The following is a 23164-nucleotide window of genomic DNA, read 5'->3' on the forward strand; positions in this document are numbered from 1 at the left end:
CCCCCCTTTTTAAAAATGGGAACCCCCACCCTGGTCTGCTATTCTGCAGGCACTGTCCCAGGCCTCCACGTGATATTGAAGAGGCGTGTCAGCCAAGACAGCCCAACAGTGTCCATTGTCTTCAGCATCTCAGGGCACCACAAAGACCTCTGTCTTCAAACTCTGCCACCTCCACAGAGGACGTGTTGGTTGGGCTCAGTAGTTCCTCAAAGTGCTCTTTCACTGGACAACATCCTCAGTCAGGGTCAGCAGTTCCTTCTTCATAGCCTCCCCGAACTCCTCCCACAAACGGGTTTTTGCTGCAGTGACAACCAAAGCTGCAGACCTTCTGACCTATCTGCTGCTTCAGGAGTAAAGTAGACTTATGAATCACCCTGTGCTCAAACATGGTGTTTTTTATGGCCAATCCATGACTAGCACAGAAGTCTAATAACAAAGCACTACTCAGCTTCAGATCGGGAAGGCCATTTTTCACCTTCACTCCCCTTCAGATTTTTCCATCGTTGCCCACATGAGTTTCTAAGTCACCCTAGCAAAACTACGAGGTAGTGCAACTCCTTCTTGGCCAATTTATGTGGGGCCCTTGAATCGCACCTCCCTTGGGACCAATTTGCTTTTGGAGACCCTACCAGGAGCTATTGCCCCGACAACATAGCTCCCAGGGTCCCAGGGATGCACAACTCCTCAACGATGATAAGGTGGCAATTTCCCTATCGATAAGATAGCGATTAATAGGTTGTATACAACCTATAATTTCAGATTAATGGAGTGAATAATATTTTATCATAAAACATACTGCATAAAGTCTTATTCCCCTTTGAGATCAATATGGTTTGCAGCATAGACTAAATTAACACTAGGTAGGCAATACCACAGAACAAAATTCACAGCACACGTTTTTTGATAATGAAACAAACCAGAACTGTTAACATTTATACAAAAGAGTAGACATTGTTGGAGATTCTGGTGAAGATTGTTAGTTTTAATGGCCCTTATGGGAGAGGGTGACAGCTTGATTCAAGCATGACTGATAGACACTGCAGTGACATTTTTTGTCATTCTGGGTCTTTTTTGGATGAGAACTGCACAGTCATTGTTCTGCTAACATTCCTTCCCTCAAGGAACGGGTACCAATGCCTGCTACATGGAGCAGATGAGGAACCTTGAGTTGCTAGACGGTGACGAGGGGCGGATGTGTGTAAATACAGAGTGGGGTGCTTTTGGAGACGATGGTGCCCTGGAGGACCTGCGCACTGACATTGACCGGGAAATAGACGCTGGCTCGCTGAACCCTGGCAAGCAACTGTGAGTGGCTTTGAGCTTATCTGTCTTGCTACTACATAAAACATCTCGCAGTAGTGGCTTCACTTAACTGCAGACAAGCTTGTATTGGAGATTCTTTTATTTCTAATTTTCCATTGTTCATATCTGTACATTTATCATATTTTATTATATTTATCATATTGAAACCTCTGTGATGTATAACCTGCTCTTGTTTTAATTGGTTGTTTGCTGCATTATGCATACCTTTTTGTCATGCTCAATTCAGCATAATGTACATTTCAACAGCATTATTTTCATCAGGACAACATTGTCATACCATACTCTTTAACTGTGATTTCTCCTTGTTACAGACAGATGCTGTTCTCATTTGCAAAGGGTATGGCTAACATATTAGCGAATAAATGATCCAAAATCCAAGTGTTTCAGTATTTAAAAAAAAAAAGAATAATAATAAGAAGAAGATATATCTAGTGTCCCTTATCAAAACCTTTTTTTTTGCGTCCATATATTGGATATTGTGATTGATGGTATTTTTGGTTCTTCTGTTATTCTATATCGGTACTAGAGTCATAACACCATCGAGCACATCATGTTTAATTAGGAAAGTAGTTTAAAAACATGCACACAAAGGGCAACCATTTACTGCATATTGCCACAATTAGCTGATAATTAGCCTGATCAGCCACAGTCAGTAATCAATGCAAACACACATTATTAGACTGTAAACCATTAATCAGACCAATAACTATCTGCAGTCAACGTCAGACAACCTTATCATACTTTAGCAGTTACCTAGTGTTTCTGTAGAGGTGACAAAACATAAAAAATATAGGCTGCATACAGTATTAGCAGTTTGAATTAAACTGAAGCTCCCTGCGCGCTCTGGGGAAAATATTACGGCAAACTCTCTTTTAAGAAAAACAACATATTAACAATTTCTTACGTGTCCGCAAAAACACATAACTCTAGAAACAAAAGATAAAAGGCGTCATATGTCGACAGTCTTCTTGTCAATTTGGCATCAATATAATCCATAAAGAAAAACTGTATTTCCATACTTTCCGTACTCCACATTTTGGATTATGTCACCTCAACTCACTTCCAGCCTCCGTTGTTTAGCTGCACTATTTTAGTGGGGGAAGACTGTGGCAATGAGAAAAAAATTTAGATTTCTCACTAAAATACGTGCTGGTTGGTGGATCAGATACATGCCGAATTAAACACCGACTCTTAACACTGTTAATTCGGCGTCTATCGTATGTGTGTGAGACGGTATTTGATGAGTTTTTTCGGTCGTTACCAAAGTAACTACCAGGTTTGCTGCTTCCCGTTTGGTGCTGGTGAGATACAGTATATGCGCAGACGGTAAGAAACAGGTTTTTTGACAGCAAGTTTCTTTTGTTTATTTCTATGATTTCAACACGAATTTATTGTTCACAGTGTGGCATTATCAGGGGAAAAATATGGTGCATCCCCTTGACGCGTCAACAGTGAGTTTACTGCGTCCTTTTGGATTTTAATGCGTCAGAGACGCAGGACGTCTATCTAGCAACATCACTGGAGAGTATTGTAAACGATGAGTAGGAGCGTGCTGTACTGGAAAAACTACATGATGACACCAATTTTAAATAATCCCAAGCATCGTTTTCTGCATTATATGTTCTGTAAAAAAAGTTTTCATATTGGTGCATATAGGAAAACATATATGCCGATACCGATATATCTGTGATAGGCCCATATTGGCCGCACTTAAAAACAGGCTATTTATCACCTGCTATCAAAGGCAGATCAAGTAGAACATGAATGGAAAATATTAGGAAAAAAAGCTATATCCTCTTTTAGATATAAAGCAATGTAAAAGCAGTCTATTGTAGGAAAGAAATTCAAGATCAATAAAATGTTCATTATAATAAAAAGAGAAATGGAAGATGAAATAGAGTTCATGGTGTTTTGGTTCTGAGATGTACTGCATGATCTGTGTCCTTGTAGTTCTTCAATGACAAGCCTGTGATGCTCATTGTCAGCAAAGATGTGGCTGTATTCATCAGCATAATAGTTAACATGTTGTCATTGAGCTGTCTCTGCTGACATTCTCTAATAGTTGTAAGCATACCACAGTGTTATATATCACTTGTGGGTTTTGGTACAATATTTGAGACTGAAAAAGTAAGAAAAATTGTGAAAAAGGTCACAGTCTCACAGATGGTATGTTTGTACCCAACTTTTAGCTGCATTTGTGTTTGTAGGTGCGTTTGTAGATACAGTATTTAGGTAGGTGGTTTACAATATGAATGAAACTATTAACCTGAAGATTACTTTAGTAAATATGGACGTGAAAATATTTTGTTGCTCCTTTTTTCATGTTGGCGTGCAGGTTTGAAAAGATGATCAGCGGCATGTACATGGGGGAACTGGTGCGTCTTATCCTGGTGAAGATGACCAAAGAGCAGCTGCTGTTCCAGGGCAAGACTACGGCAATGCTCCTCACCACTGGAAGCTTCAACACCAGCTACATCTATGCCATTGAGAATGACAAGTGAGTTTGTGTGTGTGTGTTTGAGAAACTCAGATGCAGTGATGGTACAGTGGCATTGTAAGCAGCTGACAGATCGTGTCCCCAATGAAACGTCTTCAAGGTCACAAAAAAAGTCCAATAGGTTGTTTAACTTTGACCTGATATCGTATCACCTGGATGAATGAGATCACTCTACAGAGAGTATCAGCATGTTAGTTAAGCTGGTAATCACTGACTAACTTAAATACACAAAGAACATGTTCAAGTTATGTTTTATGTCCCTTCTGTCTTATTATATATATGCAAGGGCAGAAAGGGGCTGAAAAGATTAGTTTATATTTGAAGTTATATCATCTTACTTGTAGGCCAGTGAAGTATAGCCGTAGATGCAGGCAGGTCATGCTGTCAGTTTAAAATGGCACTAAGCAATTATTTCGCATTGCTAACTCATTTGCTAAACCAGCTAAATACAAACATTTTCAGATAAGGGGTGCTGATATTATGTTTTTAATTTTCATCATTTTCTCCTAGAGGGTGAAGCAAGTTTTCACTATAAGATTTGTGTCATGAGAAATGGTTATTGTTTCAACTTCTTTCTTGAAAAGTATTTTTATTATCATACACAGACACTTTAACAGTAGTAGCCTAATTGCAATACCAAAGCTATATCAGCACTTGTTTGCGTTTTCAGTAATATCAGAACCAGAAATCAGAATCAGAAATACTTTATTGATCCCCGGGGAATCTCTTTTGTTACAGCAGCTCACTATCATGTCAGTGCACACAGGAATAGAAGATCTATGTAAATCAAAATATAATACACTATAATACAGGTAAGATAAATTAAGTACAAAGTGGGTATAAGTATAAAATTAAAATAAGTGTAAAGTACAAAGTGTATTTACCGGTTGATGATAAGTATGTACGGTATAATAATACAATGTAATAATACAAGTAGTAAGTAATAGTGCATGAACTGTCAAGTTAAGTGTAGCTTATTAAGATTATTATGAGACGGTGGATATTGCACATCAGTAATAGAAGTATGAATGTTAAACTGAAAAGAGTATATGGCAGTATTAACACAGAATATTGCACAATTATTTCAAGTATTTCAGTATTGCAGTAATAATGAGCAAGTATTAGTAAAGGGGATTAAAGCAATGTTTTACACCCTGCTAGAAAACGCAGAACTACATGGGACTCAGAACACTGTATCCTTGATGATGTTGCAGTGGCAGATGTCATATGGTAAATGGCTGGATTTATATAGCGCTTTTATCCAAGGCGCTTTACAGTTTGCTTCTCATTCAGCCATTCAGACACAGATGGCAGCAAGCTACCAAGCAAGGTGCTGATCTCACCATCAGGGACACTTTGGGGTTTAGAGTCTTGCTCAAGGACACTTTGACATATGGACAGGAAGAGCCACCAACCCTGTGATTAGTGGATAACCTGCTCTACTTCCTGAGCCACAGCTGCCACATGTCCATCCATCCATTCATTTTTTAACTGCCTACCCTGTTCAGAATCACAATAAGTAGTCAAAGTTATAGTGTATGTGATTTGTATTCTGCTTTACCTGCAGAGATGAGGAAGGTCTGGTTAGTGCTGAAAAGGTGCTTCGGGGCCTCGGTCTGGACCCGTCGGTTGAGGACTGCATAGCCACTCAGAGGGTGTGTCAGATAGTATCTACACGGGCCGCACACTTGTGTGCTGCTACTCTAGTGGCTGTGCTGCGGCAGATACGGGATAACAAAGCAGCTGAGAAGCTGCGTGCCACTATTGGAGTGGATGGCTCTGTTTACAAGAATCATCCAGAGTAAGTGTTCCTGAACATCATCATATCTGTCCTTGTGTATCTCACAAAGACACACATGAGCTATGGAGCTTAGTTTATAAAGTGTAGATTACTTGCAGGACTGAACGCATGTCAACCGAATAGAGTTGAATAGAACACAAACAACAGCAGTGTTTTTGTGAATGCACATTGTTGATCATACACATTTCCTATTCGTTCTATATATCTACATGTCCTTGAGTGTGTTTGGACTGAGGAATGAAAGCAGAGCACACAGAGGAAATCTCATGACCACAGGGAGAAAAACCACACATTCATTCTCTTAGCCTCCCTGCATGATTAGAAGTGAAGACAATCAGGCAAACAGCTTATAGACTATATGAACTATATGAGCACTCTCCACAAGAAAGAAAACACTCCGTGCAGACCTCAGCTAAGGTCTGAAAATCTACCCAGTAGGCTGTTAGTTTCACACATTCATTCGTTCATTCATTCATTCATTCATTCATTCATTTATTCATTCATTCATTCACATTTTTACACATCATAATGTGGGCTAATAACGACCACTCACGCACACAGTAGGTAGTTTAGGTCAGTTTTTTATATTACCAACTTTCTACACTCGTAATGAGCTATGCTATTGCATGTGAAAGAGAAAATGGATAGCAGTGATTACAAAACAACACAGATTTAACGAAATGTATCTTCTTCTCCTAGGTTTTCCAGGAGGCTCCACAAGATGGTACGGCGACTTGTGCCGGACTGCGATGTGCGTTTTTTGCAGTCACAGTGTGGTAGTGGAAAGGGTGCAGCCATGGTAACAGCAGTAGCCTACCGTCTTGCCGCTCAACATGCTGAGCGTCAGCGCATCCTCGACACCCTGCGTTTGAGCCGTGAACAGCTGCTGGAGGTGAAGAGGCGAATGAGTGAGGAGATGGTGAGAGGCCTGTCAAAGCAAACCCATGAGCAGACGAGTGTCAAGATGCTTCCCACCTATGTCAGATCCACACCAGATGGAACAGGTAACTTTAAGAGAATAATAGACCTTCCAATTGACTTGTTATTGAGTTAAGTGTCCTCTTTTCTATAATGCCTTTATGTATGTGTTCAGGATTCTTGTCTTTGTTGTCCTCATCAGAGCATGGTGACTTCTTGGCTTTGGACTTTGGGGGCTCCAGCTTTCGGGTGCTGCTGGTGCGAGTGCGAAGTGGAAAGAAACACAATGTGGACATGCACCACAAGATCTACAGTATCCCGCAGGAGACCATGCAGGGCACAGGGGAAGAGGTAAAACATCACTGAGGGTCGAGGTACTTTCACATAATAAGTGATTACAGCAACTGAAAAGATGGAACTGAGGGACCTCTGCCATGATTGTGAGGTTGAATTATCTCTTTCAATGTTTGCAATTGATCCTCTAACAAACAAATCTGAATTTAACTAATCTATGGCTCAGTGAACGATTACAAGAAAATTGTAATTAAAAACTAACACATTTTATTTATTATTAATTTTCATTGTTCACATAAAGAGTTTTGTCTGATGTAATGCATAACAGTGGAACATATGGTTCATTGTATTGAACACCAATTTGATATATGTGATTTTGCATTCAGTCCGTATATCATAAAAATATTCTTTTTTATGTTTGATTAGGGGGACGTGCAGTAGTTGTCATGTCCTAGAGCACGTTGTATAGTTTCACTAATATCCCAAATATTGCATTAGTGCATTTCTTTGCATTTCTGTCTCTTGTGTGCCAGCTTTTCAACCACATTGTGTACTGTATTGCCGACTTTCTGGAATACATGGGCATGAGAGGAGCATCCTTACCTCTGGGATTTACATTCTCCTTCCCCTGTCGTCAAAGCAAACTGGATCAGGTAATGTTTGATTCAATATTCATCCTAAGTGTAAGACTAGCTATACATACATATGGTAACATATTGGATCTACCTGTATTGTTTTAACTTCACATGTGAATGACATTAAGTTGGCAGAAACAATATATGTTTGTTCTCAAAGCTGCAACACCCGCATTCATTCTATCTCTATAGGAGTTGTGCACCTGCAAAGAAGAATTTGAGAAGGTGTAACTGTTGTGTTTGTGGGAGAGAAAAAAATTCTACAAGTTTGCAACTCCTAAAGTATTTTTCTCTGTGACTTCAAATTAACTGATAACACATTTGTGACTATTTTCCACAACTACAGATTCCACTATCACAGGTGCTCAGTTTTTTTGCTTTTTTTTTTTTTTTTTGCAAAAATACCTTCACAGACAATTCCCCTAACTCAAGCAAATGCTTACAGAGCTTTGGAGGACCACAAGACCAAACCCTGTTACCTAACCCTTACCTTTGTGCCTCACGTCACAAAAATACCAAAAATTTGTTGAAGTGTAAATGAGCTTCTGCAGTGTGCATATACCACGTGTCTGCACTTTAATTTATGAAAATAAGTCCCATTAAATTGTGTAAAAGCAAAGGTATGTAGTGAAACAAAAATTGTGCAAACACCTGGAGAAACTGCAAAGTACTGTAATCAACCCACTTTGTACAGGTTAATCAGAAACCAACACATCAGAAAAGCACCTTTATCAGACTGTGGCAACATTTTAATTACTGCTGTACTGTATTTTTCATTGTGGCAAACAACATAGTGTATTATTAAAATAAAACACAGATCTCCACATATGTTTAGTATAGTCAAATGCTGTTATTCTCTGCACACACAGAGAGAATCATACACTCGCACACAAATCACTGCTTTCATTTGTCCAGGGCATTCTTCTGAAGTGGACAAAAGGTTTCAAAGCCAGCGGCTGTGAGGGACAAGATGTTGTTATGTTACTTAAAGATGCTGTTCGCCGCAGACAGGTCAGTACAAACTTCACAAATCAATTATACACAGATCAATTACAATACAATTCAGTCATATAGCCTATTTACCAAATATGATCTTATAAAGATCCAGGGTCCATCATCTCAATGGATCGGGCTGAGGCTGCCTGATCCATTGACAATAAATCCATGAAGTCTTTTAATCAATTGTCAATCCTAAAGCAATTTGGTTTGTGCAATTTCCAGTTCATCATAATAATACGTTTAACTGACAAAAAAGCTAATGCAATGATGCGGTGACCGTATATTTTCTACCCTTGTGCCTAAGAGGCAGACCAATGGACATTGTGGTATTTTCACATCCAGAATAGAAGACAATCTTAAAATGATCTTATTCCAAAAGCTCCTCACTTGAGGGCATTGCCACAACAGGTGCATAAGTGTTCCTACCTGATTTGGATTGATTTGTGTGATGTCTGATCCGGCACTATCGCATATAAACGGTATTGATGGATGAAGTTTCTAATTATTTTAACCTTAGTGCTAGCATTTTACCTGCTTTATCACTGGATTCAAAATACTTCTTGCGGAGTTTGAACAGTGCAAATGCTGTCTCCACATTTATAATTGATTGCAGTTCTGCCTTGAGCATCAACATTGCATTTTTTGTCTTTCTTCATCATCATTCTCTTCTTTTGGCTGTGGAATAGCTAATTATACATCCTCTACAGGTTGCTTTAAATGCTTCCCATACTATTTATATTGAGGGCACATAACTTAGATTAACATTTATATACTTGGTTATGTTCTCTTTTATCAAAGACACAAACACTTCATTCTGAGGTAAAGAATTGTTAAATCTCAATTGCTTACTCTTATGGTTATTTACAGAAAGAGAGAGGATGAATACAAGGGGGCATGGTCAGAAATGATAATATTATGAATTTTACAATCAATCACATTCTCTGCCTTAGATAGAGGTAAAAGCAAATAATCAATCCTGGAATATGAGTTATGAGCATGAGAATAAAATGTATATTCTCAGGCATGAGGGTTTGCTACACACCATATGTCAGTCATTGCCAGAGAGGTCTGTAATTCTTTAAGCGCTGCTGATAGTGCACCATCAGATGCAAGGGGGCGGCCAGACCTATCCACTACCGGATCACTAACCAGGTGAGGTCTCCTCCCATAAAGATTGGATCTGCAGCAAACTGGAATAGCACCGCATTCAACTTGGATAGAAATTCAGCTTGACCAATATTGGGAGCAAAGATATTCACTAAAGTGCATTTTTCATTCTGTAGAAGACCTGATATAATAATATACCTGCCGTCTTTGTCAACTGTTTTTTTTTTGGGAAAGTCTAAAAGATAGTCGATGCCCCTAGAGGCCCCAGTACCTGGTACTGAAAAGACCTGGCTAACCCATCTCTGTCTTAGCTTAAGATATTATATAATATATATCCTACTCTGTATGAAAAGTGCCCTGAGATAACTTCTGTTATGATTTAGCGCTATATAAATAAAATTGAATTGAACAGACTCAGCATCCTTCAGATGTGCCCCCTGTAACATTGCCACATCACAACTTATCAGCTGAAGATAAGTTGAAGCTAAAACGAAGACTTTGGAGTGGCCTAGTCAAAGTCCTGACCTGAATCCTATTGAGATGCTGTGGCATGACGTTAAAAAGGCAGTTCATGCTCGAAAACCCTCCAATGTGGCTGAATTACAACAATTCTACAAGGATGAGTGGGCCAAAATTCCTCCACAGCGCTGTAAAAGACTCATTGCAAGTTATTGCAAATGCTTGATTGCAGTTGTTGCTGCTAAGGGTGGCCCAACCAGTTATTAGGTTTAGGGGGCAATCACAATTTCACACAGGACCATGTAGGTTTGGATTTTGTTTTTCCTTAAAAATAACAAACATCATTTAAAAACTGCATTTTGTGTTTACTTGTGTTATCTTTGACTAATATTTAAATTTGTTTAATGATCTGAAACATTTAAGTGTGACAAACACATTAATACAGCAATTTTAATGGAATTGAAAGTTGTTGTCACTGCTTCCAGGAATTTGACTTGAACTTTGTGGCGGTGGTTAATGACACAGTGGGAACTATGATGACCTGTGGCTATGAGGACCCCAAATGTGAGGTGGGGCTCATTGTAGGTAAGTCTGTCTACCCCCCACCTTTTCTTTCCTGAGTTGATATGTTTTCACTTTGGAATGAAGCTCTTCAAAAATTGACTGATGTTTTCCTTCCATGAAAATACTTGTAATACCATTCCACCTGTCTTTAACTCAGGCACAGGGACCAATGCCTGCTACATGGAGGAAATGCAGAACATCGAACTGATGCAAGGTGATGACGGTCGTATGTGTGTCAACATGGAGTGGGGAGCATTTGGTGACAATGGCGAACTTGATGCCTTCTGCACCCAGTTTGATCACATTGTTGATGATTGCTCTAACAACCCTGGGAAACAGAGGTACTGGATGGGTAATTTATGGCATATTAAATCTATGTTATTATGTGCCAACACTCACTCAGGCACACACTTATGTGCCAAGAGCATCACATGTAGTCACAAATATAGTGTAAACTAATAAGCGAGAGTGTGCCAAGGACAGACAGACTGAGACCGCCACAGAGCTGTTCTGACTAGAGACAGAACAGCTGGGGCCCTTCACATCATTTCTGTAAAAAAAAATGAATTGTGCAGCAAATTAAAAACATGTGTGTAAATTGTACTTTACAGGTGCTGTCCTTCAGCACTGTGACATTTGTTTGAGTAGCTAGTAGAGTAATAGACAGAGCCTGAAAGTGTATTAGAGTTAGTGACACTACTTACTATAGGCAAATACCTTCGTGTTAGTGAAGCTAACAGTGCTAGCCATTTCTCACCCTTTGAAGCAATGCTGCCCAGTGAGCACTTTCAAATTTAAATGCGCAAAAAATGTTGATATTACTGACTTTTTTGACTCCCTGTCTTTTCAGTCTTCCTTCATTTACCTTTCCTCAAATCTCAACTTGCATGCACAATGCACAGCATCAGTTCTTGGTGAGATAGTGATTATTGTTCATGCATGTCATTGTCCACAGTGGCACTCTATGATAGCTCCATGATTAAACAAAGTTTCCAGGCATAGAATTAGAATCACAGATTTTTATGACTCAATTATTCAAGCTCCTTGAGTAACCATATCAGTCACATTTGCATGCATATCTAAATAGTAATAAATATCCTCTAAAATGAAAAAAGGCAATAATGGCAGTAATACAAAGTCTGTGCTGAGTGAGATTAATGGGTGAATCTTACCAGTACCATCTAACTCTGATTACACTCAGATTAGATCCCTGGAAATATCTGAAAGCAGCAGGACAGGGACACCGTGCAGGCTCTAATCAGAGATACAGCAGTGTATTTTCATAAGTACTCATAATGTGGATGTCCAGTAAGTGCTTGTCCTTTTGGGCAAACTTTTGCAACACACGCAGTTTATGACTGCTGACCTCCAATTTCTGTTTGTCAAACCTTTTAATGACCATGCACCTGATATTTTTTGTATCGTTTTTGAGTTGTGCACACTTCTTCTCGACATCAGTAATACTTTTAAAAGTACTGTCCATGAAATTCAGTCCATGAACTTATGACCACATCAATTCCTGCACTGCATTGCCTTGTCTGCATAAACACATCCAGTGCTCTACTTCACTGACAGTGGTGCAAGCGGGTTCACTTGGAGTCAGGAAAGGAGAAAGACACTGTGGTAGAGAGCAGTGCACCACTATGCCAACATTGATAGTGTGTGCAGTGGATGAGAAGGGAGGGTTGTGCAATGTACAGAAGAAATAAACCCAGGACAGAAAGAAACTCCACCACAAGTCCCTGGAGTCCACCAGCTCATATTGCAAAGGAGTCAGCCCCTCCACTTGTGGACTTACCGCCAATGTCCCTATGGCAACAAGGCTGCCACGCGCTGCTAACACTTCAGACAATCAACCACTTGTGGGCAAATTAATCATGCTGTCAAACCAAGCACAGTTGGCTGTTTGATTCCACCGTTGTTGTAATTGAGGTTCACCAATGATACAGATTGTTGCCTGAGCTGCATTAGAGTTTTATGTCAGCAATAAATAATAAGCTGCAATTAATGTTTATATAGATTCCATGCACAGCAGATCTCAGGTTGGTTACCACGCCCCGATTTTCCTTCTAAGTCAGAGTTAATTCATTCGAACTTTGCTTTTCACTCTGCCCACCCATCCTCACCACATCTGATCCTGTTACATCCTTGCAAGTGCTTTCTTCTTTGGTGGCCTCAACTAGTTTGTTACTTTTGGTTTGGCCATACCCTAAAGGGAGATGAAAGCACATAATACCAAGGCATGTAACCCTATTAACCAGAAAAATTATGGAAACACATTTATTGAATCAAAAACATACTGCAGATGTAACTACCCGTGGAATATTATACATATTTATGTCCTGGACACCTTCCAGACGAGAACATTGGTTTCCTCTCAGGAGAAGCCAGTCTGGACTTATGAGATGTCTTTAAGCCATGTCAGAGAGTACGTTAATGAGAGGTGTTAACATTGTCTTGTTGTAGTTGTAGCTTTTGATAATTTATTAAGCAGACACTTTGTCTTTTGTTTGCATCCTGTGCCTTGATTGATGAAATTTAAGATCCACATTATTATGAATTAGTGCAGCTGGTTTTGTTAAATGTTTTTCCTCTTGAAAGAAGCTTGTCTGGACTGTCTGTTATGAAATTGTGTCTATGACATGTCAGGGAGTGAGTCGTTATCATTGGGCATAAATGATTACAGCCCCTGTCACACCTCCTGATAAGTTATTCCAATTAAACCGAGCTCTGTAACAACTGGTCTGCCACTACACCTTTGTTTGCTCTCTGAGCTTTCATTCCTGAAAATAATGAGTTACAGCTATTCAGTGTGATTAATTTAGATTTTTTGAATAAGAATTTTTTTGACAGCTGGCTTTTTTTTTTTAGGTCAGAATCAATTTGATTATAGCGTTTGTGACAGTACAATAAAGTACAGGTTTATAGTATGATAAATAGTATTATTAAAGTGAATATTACTAGTGTGTGGCTGTGGAAAGTTTTCAGTTTGTGTGTCTTTTTCTCTGAGGTATGAGAAGATGATCAGTGGCATGTACCTGGGGGAGATAGTGAGGAATGTGCTACTGGATTTTACTGCTAAGGGTCTGCTGTTCAGAGGCAAACTGTCAGAGCGACTCAAGACACGGGGCATCTTCGAGACAAAGTTCCTGTCACAGATTGAAAGGTGAGTGTTACAGACTGTTCTAGTCTGTGTCTATCCTCAGCTCACCCCTGTTCACCTTGGTAACTGTGTGGTTAGAATAGAAAAAACACTCTGCAGTTAAATCACAAAGCCACAAAAACCAGACTGAAAATAATGATGCGTCCAAATGAGATGACATTAGTCAAATCTACACATTAAATGGCTGTCACGTGTAATATCAGGCACTTGATTATCACACAAGGGATGAGTACTGAGGAGCAGAGAGAGAAGAGAGATGGAGGGTGAGCGAACAACACCAAAGCCACATGTAGTTACATGAAGTTACATCTATTGTATCTGCTGATACTGAAGCCTGATCTGATATTTATATTTTCCTACATAGTCCAGTTTAGTGCACACGCCTTTAAGAAATGTGTGTAGTTCAATATACTGTTTGTCTAAAGCTGCTTTATCCACGCTCACTTTTGGGAGACCCTTCACTGTCTAACTCCAGGACAGACTTGAAGCTTGCTTGAGATTGGTAATATATCACAGTAAACAAGCCAGTTATCATTACCATCCTGTAGTACTGCAGTTGCGAGCACCGATCACTGTCCAAATTATCTCCAGTGATGCATCTGAGTGCTGATACTCATCACCTGAAAGAGCCAGGTCAAGTTGAAAATTTGCTGTGTGCAAATAACTAAATGAGAATGGGGCTGGGAAAAAAAGACTTGTGGTATAGGACTTTATCACTACAGTAATATGTTGCTTTCACATAGAATTCAAATACATTGTACAGTACAGGTCATTTTCTAGTGACTTGTGTTATTCCCAGACACATTTGTAAACATGCTCATTATGTAAATCCTTATCCTTACATGCAAAATATTTCAGCCAAAAGTCATAACCTTTCAAACATAACTGTTTCAGTAATCTGGAATTGTCTTAATGACAAATAAATGGATACATACTGAATAAAGAAATTAATGAATCATCAAGTTCATTCTCAAATTTATTTGTGTAACCTTTCAGTGTTGTTAAATTTAGCTTACAGGTGCAACTTGTGAACTATCGGTTTTGCCCCCTGTAGTCTAAATGTGTTTGAGAACTGAGTTTTACGTAGGTAGTTTCCTGAATATAGAACAGGCAGACATCAGAGAGGCACAGCAGCCCACTCATATAGCAGGGGAGATGTGTCAATACACTGCATGTCATGGATGGTCACAGGGAGAGGTGTTAATAGAGGACAGAGATGAGACAAGGTGAGGACAAGCGAGTTATATAGGGGATGGCTGCAACATGCAGAAAGGAGCACATAGATGGACAATGAGGCAGTGGAAGGGATTTATATTAGGATTTTGATTTCTACAAAAAAATATGTAATTATATAATTGCAATTTACTTAAGAATTGTCTCAAATTAAATGAGACATGTTTTTACTGCACAATGCTGCAATTTTTGACTCTGGCTGAATCAATCAAAAAAATCATTTTGGTGCCAGAGATGCACTCTTTGATGAATTCCGTTAATTTTAAACATTTTGTTTTGACTGATTTACATTTGATTTCACCTTTAGAATATGAAATCAAGTGTTATACTGCACTGTACACATTTTTTTGATAGCTGTAGGCGTTTCAGAAAATATGTAACTGAGAAAAAAACTAAGCTTTACTGCAAATCATTAGAAGCTGTAGCTTAAAGGCCTACTTAATACTTTGTGATCAGATAACTTACAGGTACATTCACACACATTTGAAAAATAATTTCCAATAGACACTTGGGGGCTCATTCACAAAGCAAGCTTAGCTCACTCACACTCTCATCGAGTCACCTTGCTTCACTAAGCTGGTTATTAACTCTGGCTTTACCACCCCTGCTACAATATAAGTCCATGCACATGAAAGATTCAGGGTTTCTTATTACTAGCCAATCTTAGAAATATCAAGGCTGTTAGAATAGCATTTATTATGACATTAGATACAGCTATTGATCGCCATGGTAAAAGTAGGTCACAACAGAGGCAAAAAAGTAATCACTGAGGTAAGAGATCCAAACACACACCTGAATGGGATTAAAAGTACTAGAAACTGTGCACAATAATACTGAAATACTAAAGGAAAAAGGTAATGTCCACGTCTACTTGAATGAAGTGCTGTGTATTTAATTTACTGGGCTTATTGTCTGTGTGTTTTATCAAAAGGCTACAGCGGGAACAGTATTTCCAACCATGATCTGAGTCTGTTCACAAAATAACCTCATGTTCCTCCATGCTGCAGTGAAAATACACAGTTACAAAAAAGGCTGCACTGAACCGGTCTCTGTCTGAAAGAAACAATGCCAGAACAACAGAAAGTCAGGTTAACTCATTAACCGATTAAATCAGTGAACTAATGGCCACACATTACGTGATCAGCATGAAAGTGCTGAATACTGCATGACAGCATGTTTTGTATGGATGGAGTGCCATTTAGCAGTGTCTTTGACTACATAACAGCATAATGGCATTCAACCAGTAACATCACCCTCCTTTGTAGCAGTGATTATAATTTAATTAACTTGCTTCAAAGATGTAAGTGTGCCCTGTATGTTAGTTAGTGCTGAGAGCAGCACTATCTCTCATGTGTATAACCCTTGTAATTCTCTTATCCCAAAGTGACCGTCTGGCCATGCGACAGGTCCGCTCAATTCTGCAGCACCTGGGCCTCACCAGCTCCACATGTGACGACAGCGTACTGGTGAAAGAGGTGTGTAGTGTGGTTGCCCGCCGTGCAGCTCAGCTCTGCGGTGCTGGTTTAGCCGCTGTGGTCGACAAGATCCGACAGAACCGCAACCTGAATCAGCTTTCCATCACCGTGGGAGTGGACGGCACCCTTTATAAGACGCACCCACAGTAAGGAGCAATCATGCCCAACACACATTTTTGTCCTATTTTGGGCTTGGGTTGTCAGGACACAGAACTGCAGTATAGCTTGAAGATAGAATTCCCAACTTATTGTTGTATTTACTTACCTGTATCAATTGATGCAGCGCAGCTAAAGCATCCTATACTCCCCCTGTGGGAAATGGCTATAACAGGCCTAAAAATGACTTCTTTGCTCTGGCAGCTGGCCTTGACTCATCTTTGACTCAGGCAGTTACAGTAAGTCATCATCATAAATTATGGACCACTTGCAGGACCATAAGGAATGTCAAATATCAGAATCATGCTGATATAAGTTACCACAGCTACTTGATATTTATCCATACTTTATTACGTATTAAGTGTGCATGAAATATTAGATGGGGAGATTTTCACTCTTGTTCAACACTGAACCTTTTTTACTCTCTCCCCTCCCTCAATCTTCCTAAAGTTTCTCTAGCATCATGCAAGAGACATTGCAGGATTTGGCACCGCAGTGTCGGGTGACTTTCCACAAGTCAGAGGATGGCAGTGGGAAGGGAGCAGCACTGATCACAGCTGTGGCCTGTAGGATCAAGAGCGAAGGGTAGCACTGAATCATCAAGACAGTGAACAGGTAGAACCAGAGCTACTGCGACTGCTTTTCTGTTCCAGGTCACCAAAATAAAGTCACATACACCTTGACCTGAGTTTAGATCTTTAGTACTGAAATGTTTAATCTGATCTATTTTGTGTGTGTGGGTTCACATACACGTGTGTGAATGTGAGTTTTTTGTTTGTGTTTGGAATAGACATATTTATAGTGTGAGCTGACGTAGGATGGTGGTAAAATAACTTCAGAAGTTACAGTTCAGCTTGTGTGTTAGAGAAGTTGCACCTTCTGTGAAATATGACTGTTACAAGCTTGTTTGTTACGCTGCCCCCCCCCCCTTTTTCTTCCTTTTTGCCCCTTCAAACTCCCAGGTTTCATCTCGGCTGATGATTTTATCACAGTGAATTTATAGTGTCACATCAATTTTAAGAATGATCAAACAATATTTGAATTTGAATACTTTTTATACAGTTGTAAAGTTTAACTTTTTCAAATTTGTCTTCATATTAGTATAAAATATTTAAAGATGTCATTAAAAATAAATGTTGTACTCCCCATCTCTACACTGTGAGTAGACCATCTACCATCAATAAGAAAAGACTAGCTAGACTGACTAGAGTGACTCAGACATAACATAATTAAAGAGTTTGCGACAACACCAGAAGCCTTAATTGCTTACCTGGAGGGGGAAGTTAATTAAACCACAGTGGCCAAAAGTAAAGGACAAGGATTAGTAGCACTCTTGGGGTTGGGAGGAGGGAATACAGAAAGTAAAAGGGGGGATTGGTTCTACTCTTTTTAGACTAGTTTGATTTATTTTTTGTCTTTTGTATTGTATGTATTTGTATTTTTTTGGATTGTGCATTGTACAAAGGGAAAAAAAAGACAATATATGACATCTGGTAGTTCTGCAAGTGTCTGTACAGGTCTGTAGCTTCAGTGAGAGATTTCAGAACATTACAGAATCACACTTGTGAGAATCTGTTGTTTTCCCTGAAATGTTTTGTTAAAACCATAAACACCAACATCTGGTTGTGTAATCACTACAATCAGCCTTTGTTTATGGAACAAATGTTTATGGAGTAATGCACAAATACCATAAATATCCTATTACTGTATCCAATGGTGAAATGTTTTTACCCCACTGATTACACCATGTTTGATTAGCTTGATAGGAATACAAATCTTCCAGTGCTCTGAAACTAAAACTAAGCTTTTTGCTTTTTAAAGAACATATCCTATATTTATAGAAAGACAGAGTTCTTCAGCCAACAGCAGATTGTCTGCTTTTGATTTAGATACAAGCTAACAACAGCTGTTATTACTGTGTACTGTAAGCCTGATCATAATTACCCTGCTTTCATCAACAATGTCATCAAAGACTGTCACAATAAAATTGGCCTTGAATTGCTGTTGGTCTCTGTTCAGTGGAAGTCACTCTTTCCTCTTCAGGTGGGCGCTAAAATAGATTCACTGGAGAAGTGCTTTCAACCATAGAAATAGCATCTGGAACAGGCAGATTATGGCAAAAGGTCATGCAGTCTGCACTATACCTGAGATGTAGACCCAGCTTTATTTGAAAATTTAGGCTACAAAGATAATAGTGCAAGAATTTATCCAAAAAAAGCTGTTATGGCAGTCAGTGTATGAGCAATTAAAATGATTCACTAGTTCAGTGAAAAGAGCACCATCTTCATGTTAAAAAATTCTCCCTCTGGCTTCAGCTTTGTCTACTGAGGAAGAGTCGCTCCAATATTCGCACCTTTTCACTTTATTGTTGTGCTTTCGCCGTTCAGTGGCCTGCATTTTCTTGCCGCCCCACCTCCGCGTTAGACTCTGTTGCACTGCCATTCTGCCGCCCAACTCCACTGCAGAACACGATCAGCTAAACAAGCTTTCCTTTACTGCCAGCTGGTGCAGCAGCACACCAACTGAAGCCAATAAAAAGATCTGCAATGCACTGGACTTTTATCTACTGAGTTATGAAAAACATGTTCTATTTGTTTGAGAGTGTAAAAATTCTGTGTGAGATACCAAAATGGACACTAAAAGCTAGTTCTCTTGAGTAAAATGTGAAACATGTAAGTATCATCGTGGAGTGAGAAATGTAAAGCATATGAGGCAAATATGTTACATAGTGTCATCTGCTCCAGACATTATAAATGATGGAATAAAATACTAAAGACTTTATTGGAACTAAAGCCTAAGAGTTTGAGAAAACACAGGGACCTTTAATTCCTTACCTGGATGGGGAAAATAATGAAACCACAGTGGTTGAAATGTGAAGCACGGTTTAGTGGCACTCCTTGGGGTTGGGGGGTTTAAGAGAATACAGAGGGTAAATGGATGGATTGGTCCTAGTCTTGCTTGTGTTATTTATTTATGGTTTTCCTGATTGTATCAAATAAAGTTTGTACTTATTTTGGATGATTTGGATTGTGCTAAGAAAAGTGGACATGTAATCCATTGCATCCAGTAGAGAGAGAGATCTGCAAAGTTCTGGTAAGGACTCTAAATATAAAGTTTTTAAAAGCCATAACAATCCATTTGTATAATCACTACAACTACACTCTTCCTCGGCAGATTGCCTGCTGTGCATTTAGATTTCTCCCTTTGAATTTAACATGCATAAAATGCAGCCTAATTAGTGTTACTGTACTTGATCTTACCTAATACCATAATCATTATGCAGAACTCTATAATGAGCATTCAGAACTATGAATAGCACATGCCACACAAAGAAAATGAATGAAGCAGACGTCAGAAAAATTTGTGAGATGTTTCTCCAGTTGTTGATAATAGAATTTCCTCACATAGTTTTTACTGCTAATCAAAGGTGTATTTCCATTGATGGAACTGCATGTAGCCGTACACATTGAGGAAAAATAAAGAATAAATAAGCTGATCATGAAATACGTTATATGAGAAACACAGAATAAACTAAAGATGGAAGGAATTCAACAAGCCTGCACTACCTCAACCCACACATGTCCCAAATGGACCGAATACAGTCCAGTTTCATAAATAGGGTTTCAGTTTCTCATAACACTGCAGTCCTGTGAATATAAAATTGAAGGAATCTGAAAATGCTTTTGAAATAGCTGAAATGATTTAGTTTGTTGATTAGAGTGTTTTTTGTAGTAGTGACAATACGCAATGGCCACTGCAACCATGGATGGATTATGAGACAATGGGCCCCCCATCCCTCCTACATAGGACCAAGACACCCAAGCTGAAAGAGACACATATCTTTGTAGTCGTTTAGTGTCTCATTGTGATTGTTTTGTCTCTTTGTGGTTGTTTTGTCTCTATTGTTTCTTTGTCTCTTTGTAGATACTTTGTGTCTGCTGTTGTTCTGCATCTCTTTGTGGTCGTTTTGCGTCTCTTTGAAGATGTTTTGCATTTCTGAAGTCATTTTGTGTACCCTTGTAGTAATTTTGGATCTCTAGTCTGTCATTTATTTTGTGTCTGATTGTGGTAGTTCTGCATCTCTTTGAAGTCATTTTCTGTCTCTTTATGGTCGTTTTGCATCTATGGTTGTGTTGCGTCTGTCGTGTTCTTTCTAGTCGTTTTGTGGTAATTTTGCATCTCTTTTTGTCATTTTGCGTCTCCCACAGTGACATTCTGCAGGTGAAGCAGAACTGTTAGGTGTTGCTGTTGGTTGAAAAACTGCAGCTGAACTTTAGTATTGAATTCATACTGGACAAAGAGAGGCTGTCTAACGAGCTCAGTGTTTTTAAAGACTGAAAACACAAACGAGTGTTTCAATCAAGCTTGTTTCAGCTTTAACTGAATATAACAACCATGATCACATAATCTGTAATAGATTTTTTACATCAATCTCAAGAACAAAGCAAATGAGCCTTTTTTTTGTTGAATGTTGACTAGCACAGGTACAGTAAAAAGCAACATTACCTCCTTTATATGTATTTATTTATTACATAAATTCAAAATTGCTTTAAATGCCCAATAATTTATTAGTTTTACCAAAAAGTGACAGAACAAAAGGATTAATATATTTCAAACCTCTTATAAGGAAGATTATGAAATGGATTCTTCACTTTCTGTCTATACTTCACTACGTAATGATAAGCATAATGTTTAGTGCCAATTACCTCATTATTCCTGTCCAAGTAATGGCTTGATAAAACAGCAGGATGGGGTCCCAAAGAGTAATTTTTTTTCAGTGTAGACTTATGTCACTGTCATGAACTACACTGCTAGCGCTGTAATAACTACACTGTTAGGCTACTCACTTGCCTTTAGAAAGACTCTCCTTGTGAGCATGACAAACAACCTAAAATACAAAGTTGTTTAATCCCAAACAACAGCTCACGGTTTCACAAAGGCAGTAATTGTTTCAGGACTTCTCCACTGTACCGGTAATTAGTTGTGGACTTATCACCCACTCCAAATACATTTTATTAGATTTCACTGTCCACTTGCTGCAAGTCTTAATAGTTGATTTTCTCTGTAAAATGTAAAGCAGAGCAAAGAGTTCCGCTGTGATAGTCTTATTAAGAATAAATCTTATTAAGAATTAATCTTTGTTCTGTGAGTACAGAATATATATATCAAGCTCGACAGCATCCATCCAACTATTGGATGGATGGTTATCTGTTGGATGCTTTGATGACCCCTGGTGTGACTGCAGAGTGCTTATTCAGCTCAAAATGTTTAAAAATGTTTAAGAGAGGTTGGGTGGACTGGTTATAGTGGGACAGAGTGGACTGGCTATAGTGTTTGGGTGGACTGGTTATAGTGGGACAGAGAGGTGGACTGGAGTGGACTGAGTGGTGGCTATAGTGGGACAGAGAGGTTGGGTGGACGGGTTATAGTGGGACAGAGAGGTTGAGTGGACTGGTTATAGTGGGACAGAGAGGTTGGGTGGACTGGTTATAGTGGGACACTGAAGTTGAGTGGACTGGCTATAGTGGGACAGAGAGTTTGGGTGGACTGGTTATAGTGGGACAGAGAGGTTGGGTGGACTGGTTATAGTGGGACACTGAAGTTGAGTGGACTGGCTATAGTGGGACAGAGAGTTTGGGTGGACTGGTTATAGTGGGACAGAGAGGTTGAGTGGACTGGTTATAGTGGAACAGAGGTTGGGTGGACTGGTTATAGTGGGACACTGAAGTTGAGTGGACTGGTTATAGTGGGACAGAGAGGTTGGGTGGACTGGTTATAGTGGGACAGTGAGGTTGAGTGGACTGGTTATAGTGGAACAGAGGTTGGGTGGACTGGTTATAGTGGGACACTGAAGTTGAGTGGACTGGTTATAGTGGGACAGAGAGGTTGGGTGGACTGGTTATAGTGGGACAGAGAGGTTGAGTGGACTGGTTATAGTGGGACAGAGAGGTTGGGTGGACTGGTAAGCTTATGTTATTTTGCACTAGCTTGGGGGCAGATGTCACTGTCATGAACTACACTGCTAGCGCTGTAATAACTACACTGTTAGCCTACTCACTTGCCTTTAGAAAGACTTCTGCAAACTAGGTGCAGTTTAACTGTATAATTCTCCTTGTGAGCATGACAAACAACCTAAAATACAAAGTTGTTTAATCCCAAACAACAGCTCACGGTTTCACAAAGGCAGTAATTGTTTCAGGACTTCTCCACTGTACCGGTAATTAGTTGTGGACTTATCACCCACTCCAAATACATTTTATTAGATTTCATGTCCACTTGCTGTAAGTCTTAATAGTTGATTTTCTTTGTAAAATGTAAAGCAAAGAGTTCCACTATGATAGTCTTATTACGAATTAATCTTTGCTCTGTGAGTACAAAATATATATATCAAGCTCGACGGCACTCTGAGACACATTGATATCAATATTAACACTGATTTCCATGGTGACGCATGCATTTTATTGCAGTGCGTTCCGCAGTGCTAACAAAGTAGATATGCCTTCATTATGTATCCACATAACCTGATCCATCTGCAATCGC

At 39.2% G+C, this 23164-nt stretch overlaps 1 protein-coding gene across 1 annotated transcript in view; it reads left to right on the forward strand.

Annotated features, from left to right (window-relative positions):
* The window catches only part of hk2 (hexokinase 2), a 32393-nt gene extending 13767 nt beyond the window's left edge, over positions 1-18626 (forward strand). The window contains exons 7-18 of the mRNA XM_044196244.1: positions 1122-1305; positions 3659-3820; positions 5388-5621; positions 6321-6625; positions 6742-6890; positions 7367-7486; positions 8384-8479; positions 10519-10618; positions 10755-10938; positions 13608-13763; positions 16378-16614; positions 17075-18626. Of these exons, the coding sequence (XP_044052179.1) occupies positions 1122-1305; positions 3659-3820; positions 5388-5621; positions 6321-6625; positions 6742-6890; positions 7367-7486; positions 8384-8479; positions 10519-10618; positions 10755-10938; positions 13608-13763; positions 16378-16614; positions 17075-17213 (2066 nt within the window). The 3' untranslated portion in view covers positions 17214-18626. The remainder of the gene's footprint in view (positions 1-1121; positions 1306-3658; positions 3821-5387; positions 5622-6320; positions 6626-6741; positions 6891-7366; positions 7487-8383; positions 8480-10518; positions 10619-10754; positions 10939-13607; positions 13764-16377; positions 16615-17074) is intronic.
* The last annotated feature ends 4538 nt before the right edge of the window (positions 18627-23164 follow it).

Source organism: Siniperca chuatsi, linkage group LG5, assembly GCF_020085105.1.
Source record: "Siniperca chuatsi isolate FFG_IHB_CAS linkage group LG5, ASM2008510v1, whole genome shotgun sequence".
Taxonomy (NCBI): Eukaryota; Metazoa; Chordata; class Actinopteri; order Centrarchiformes; family Sinipercidae; genus Siniperca; species Siniperca chuatsi.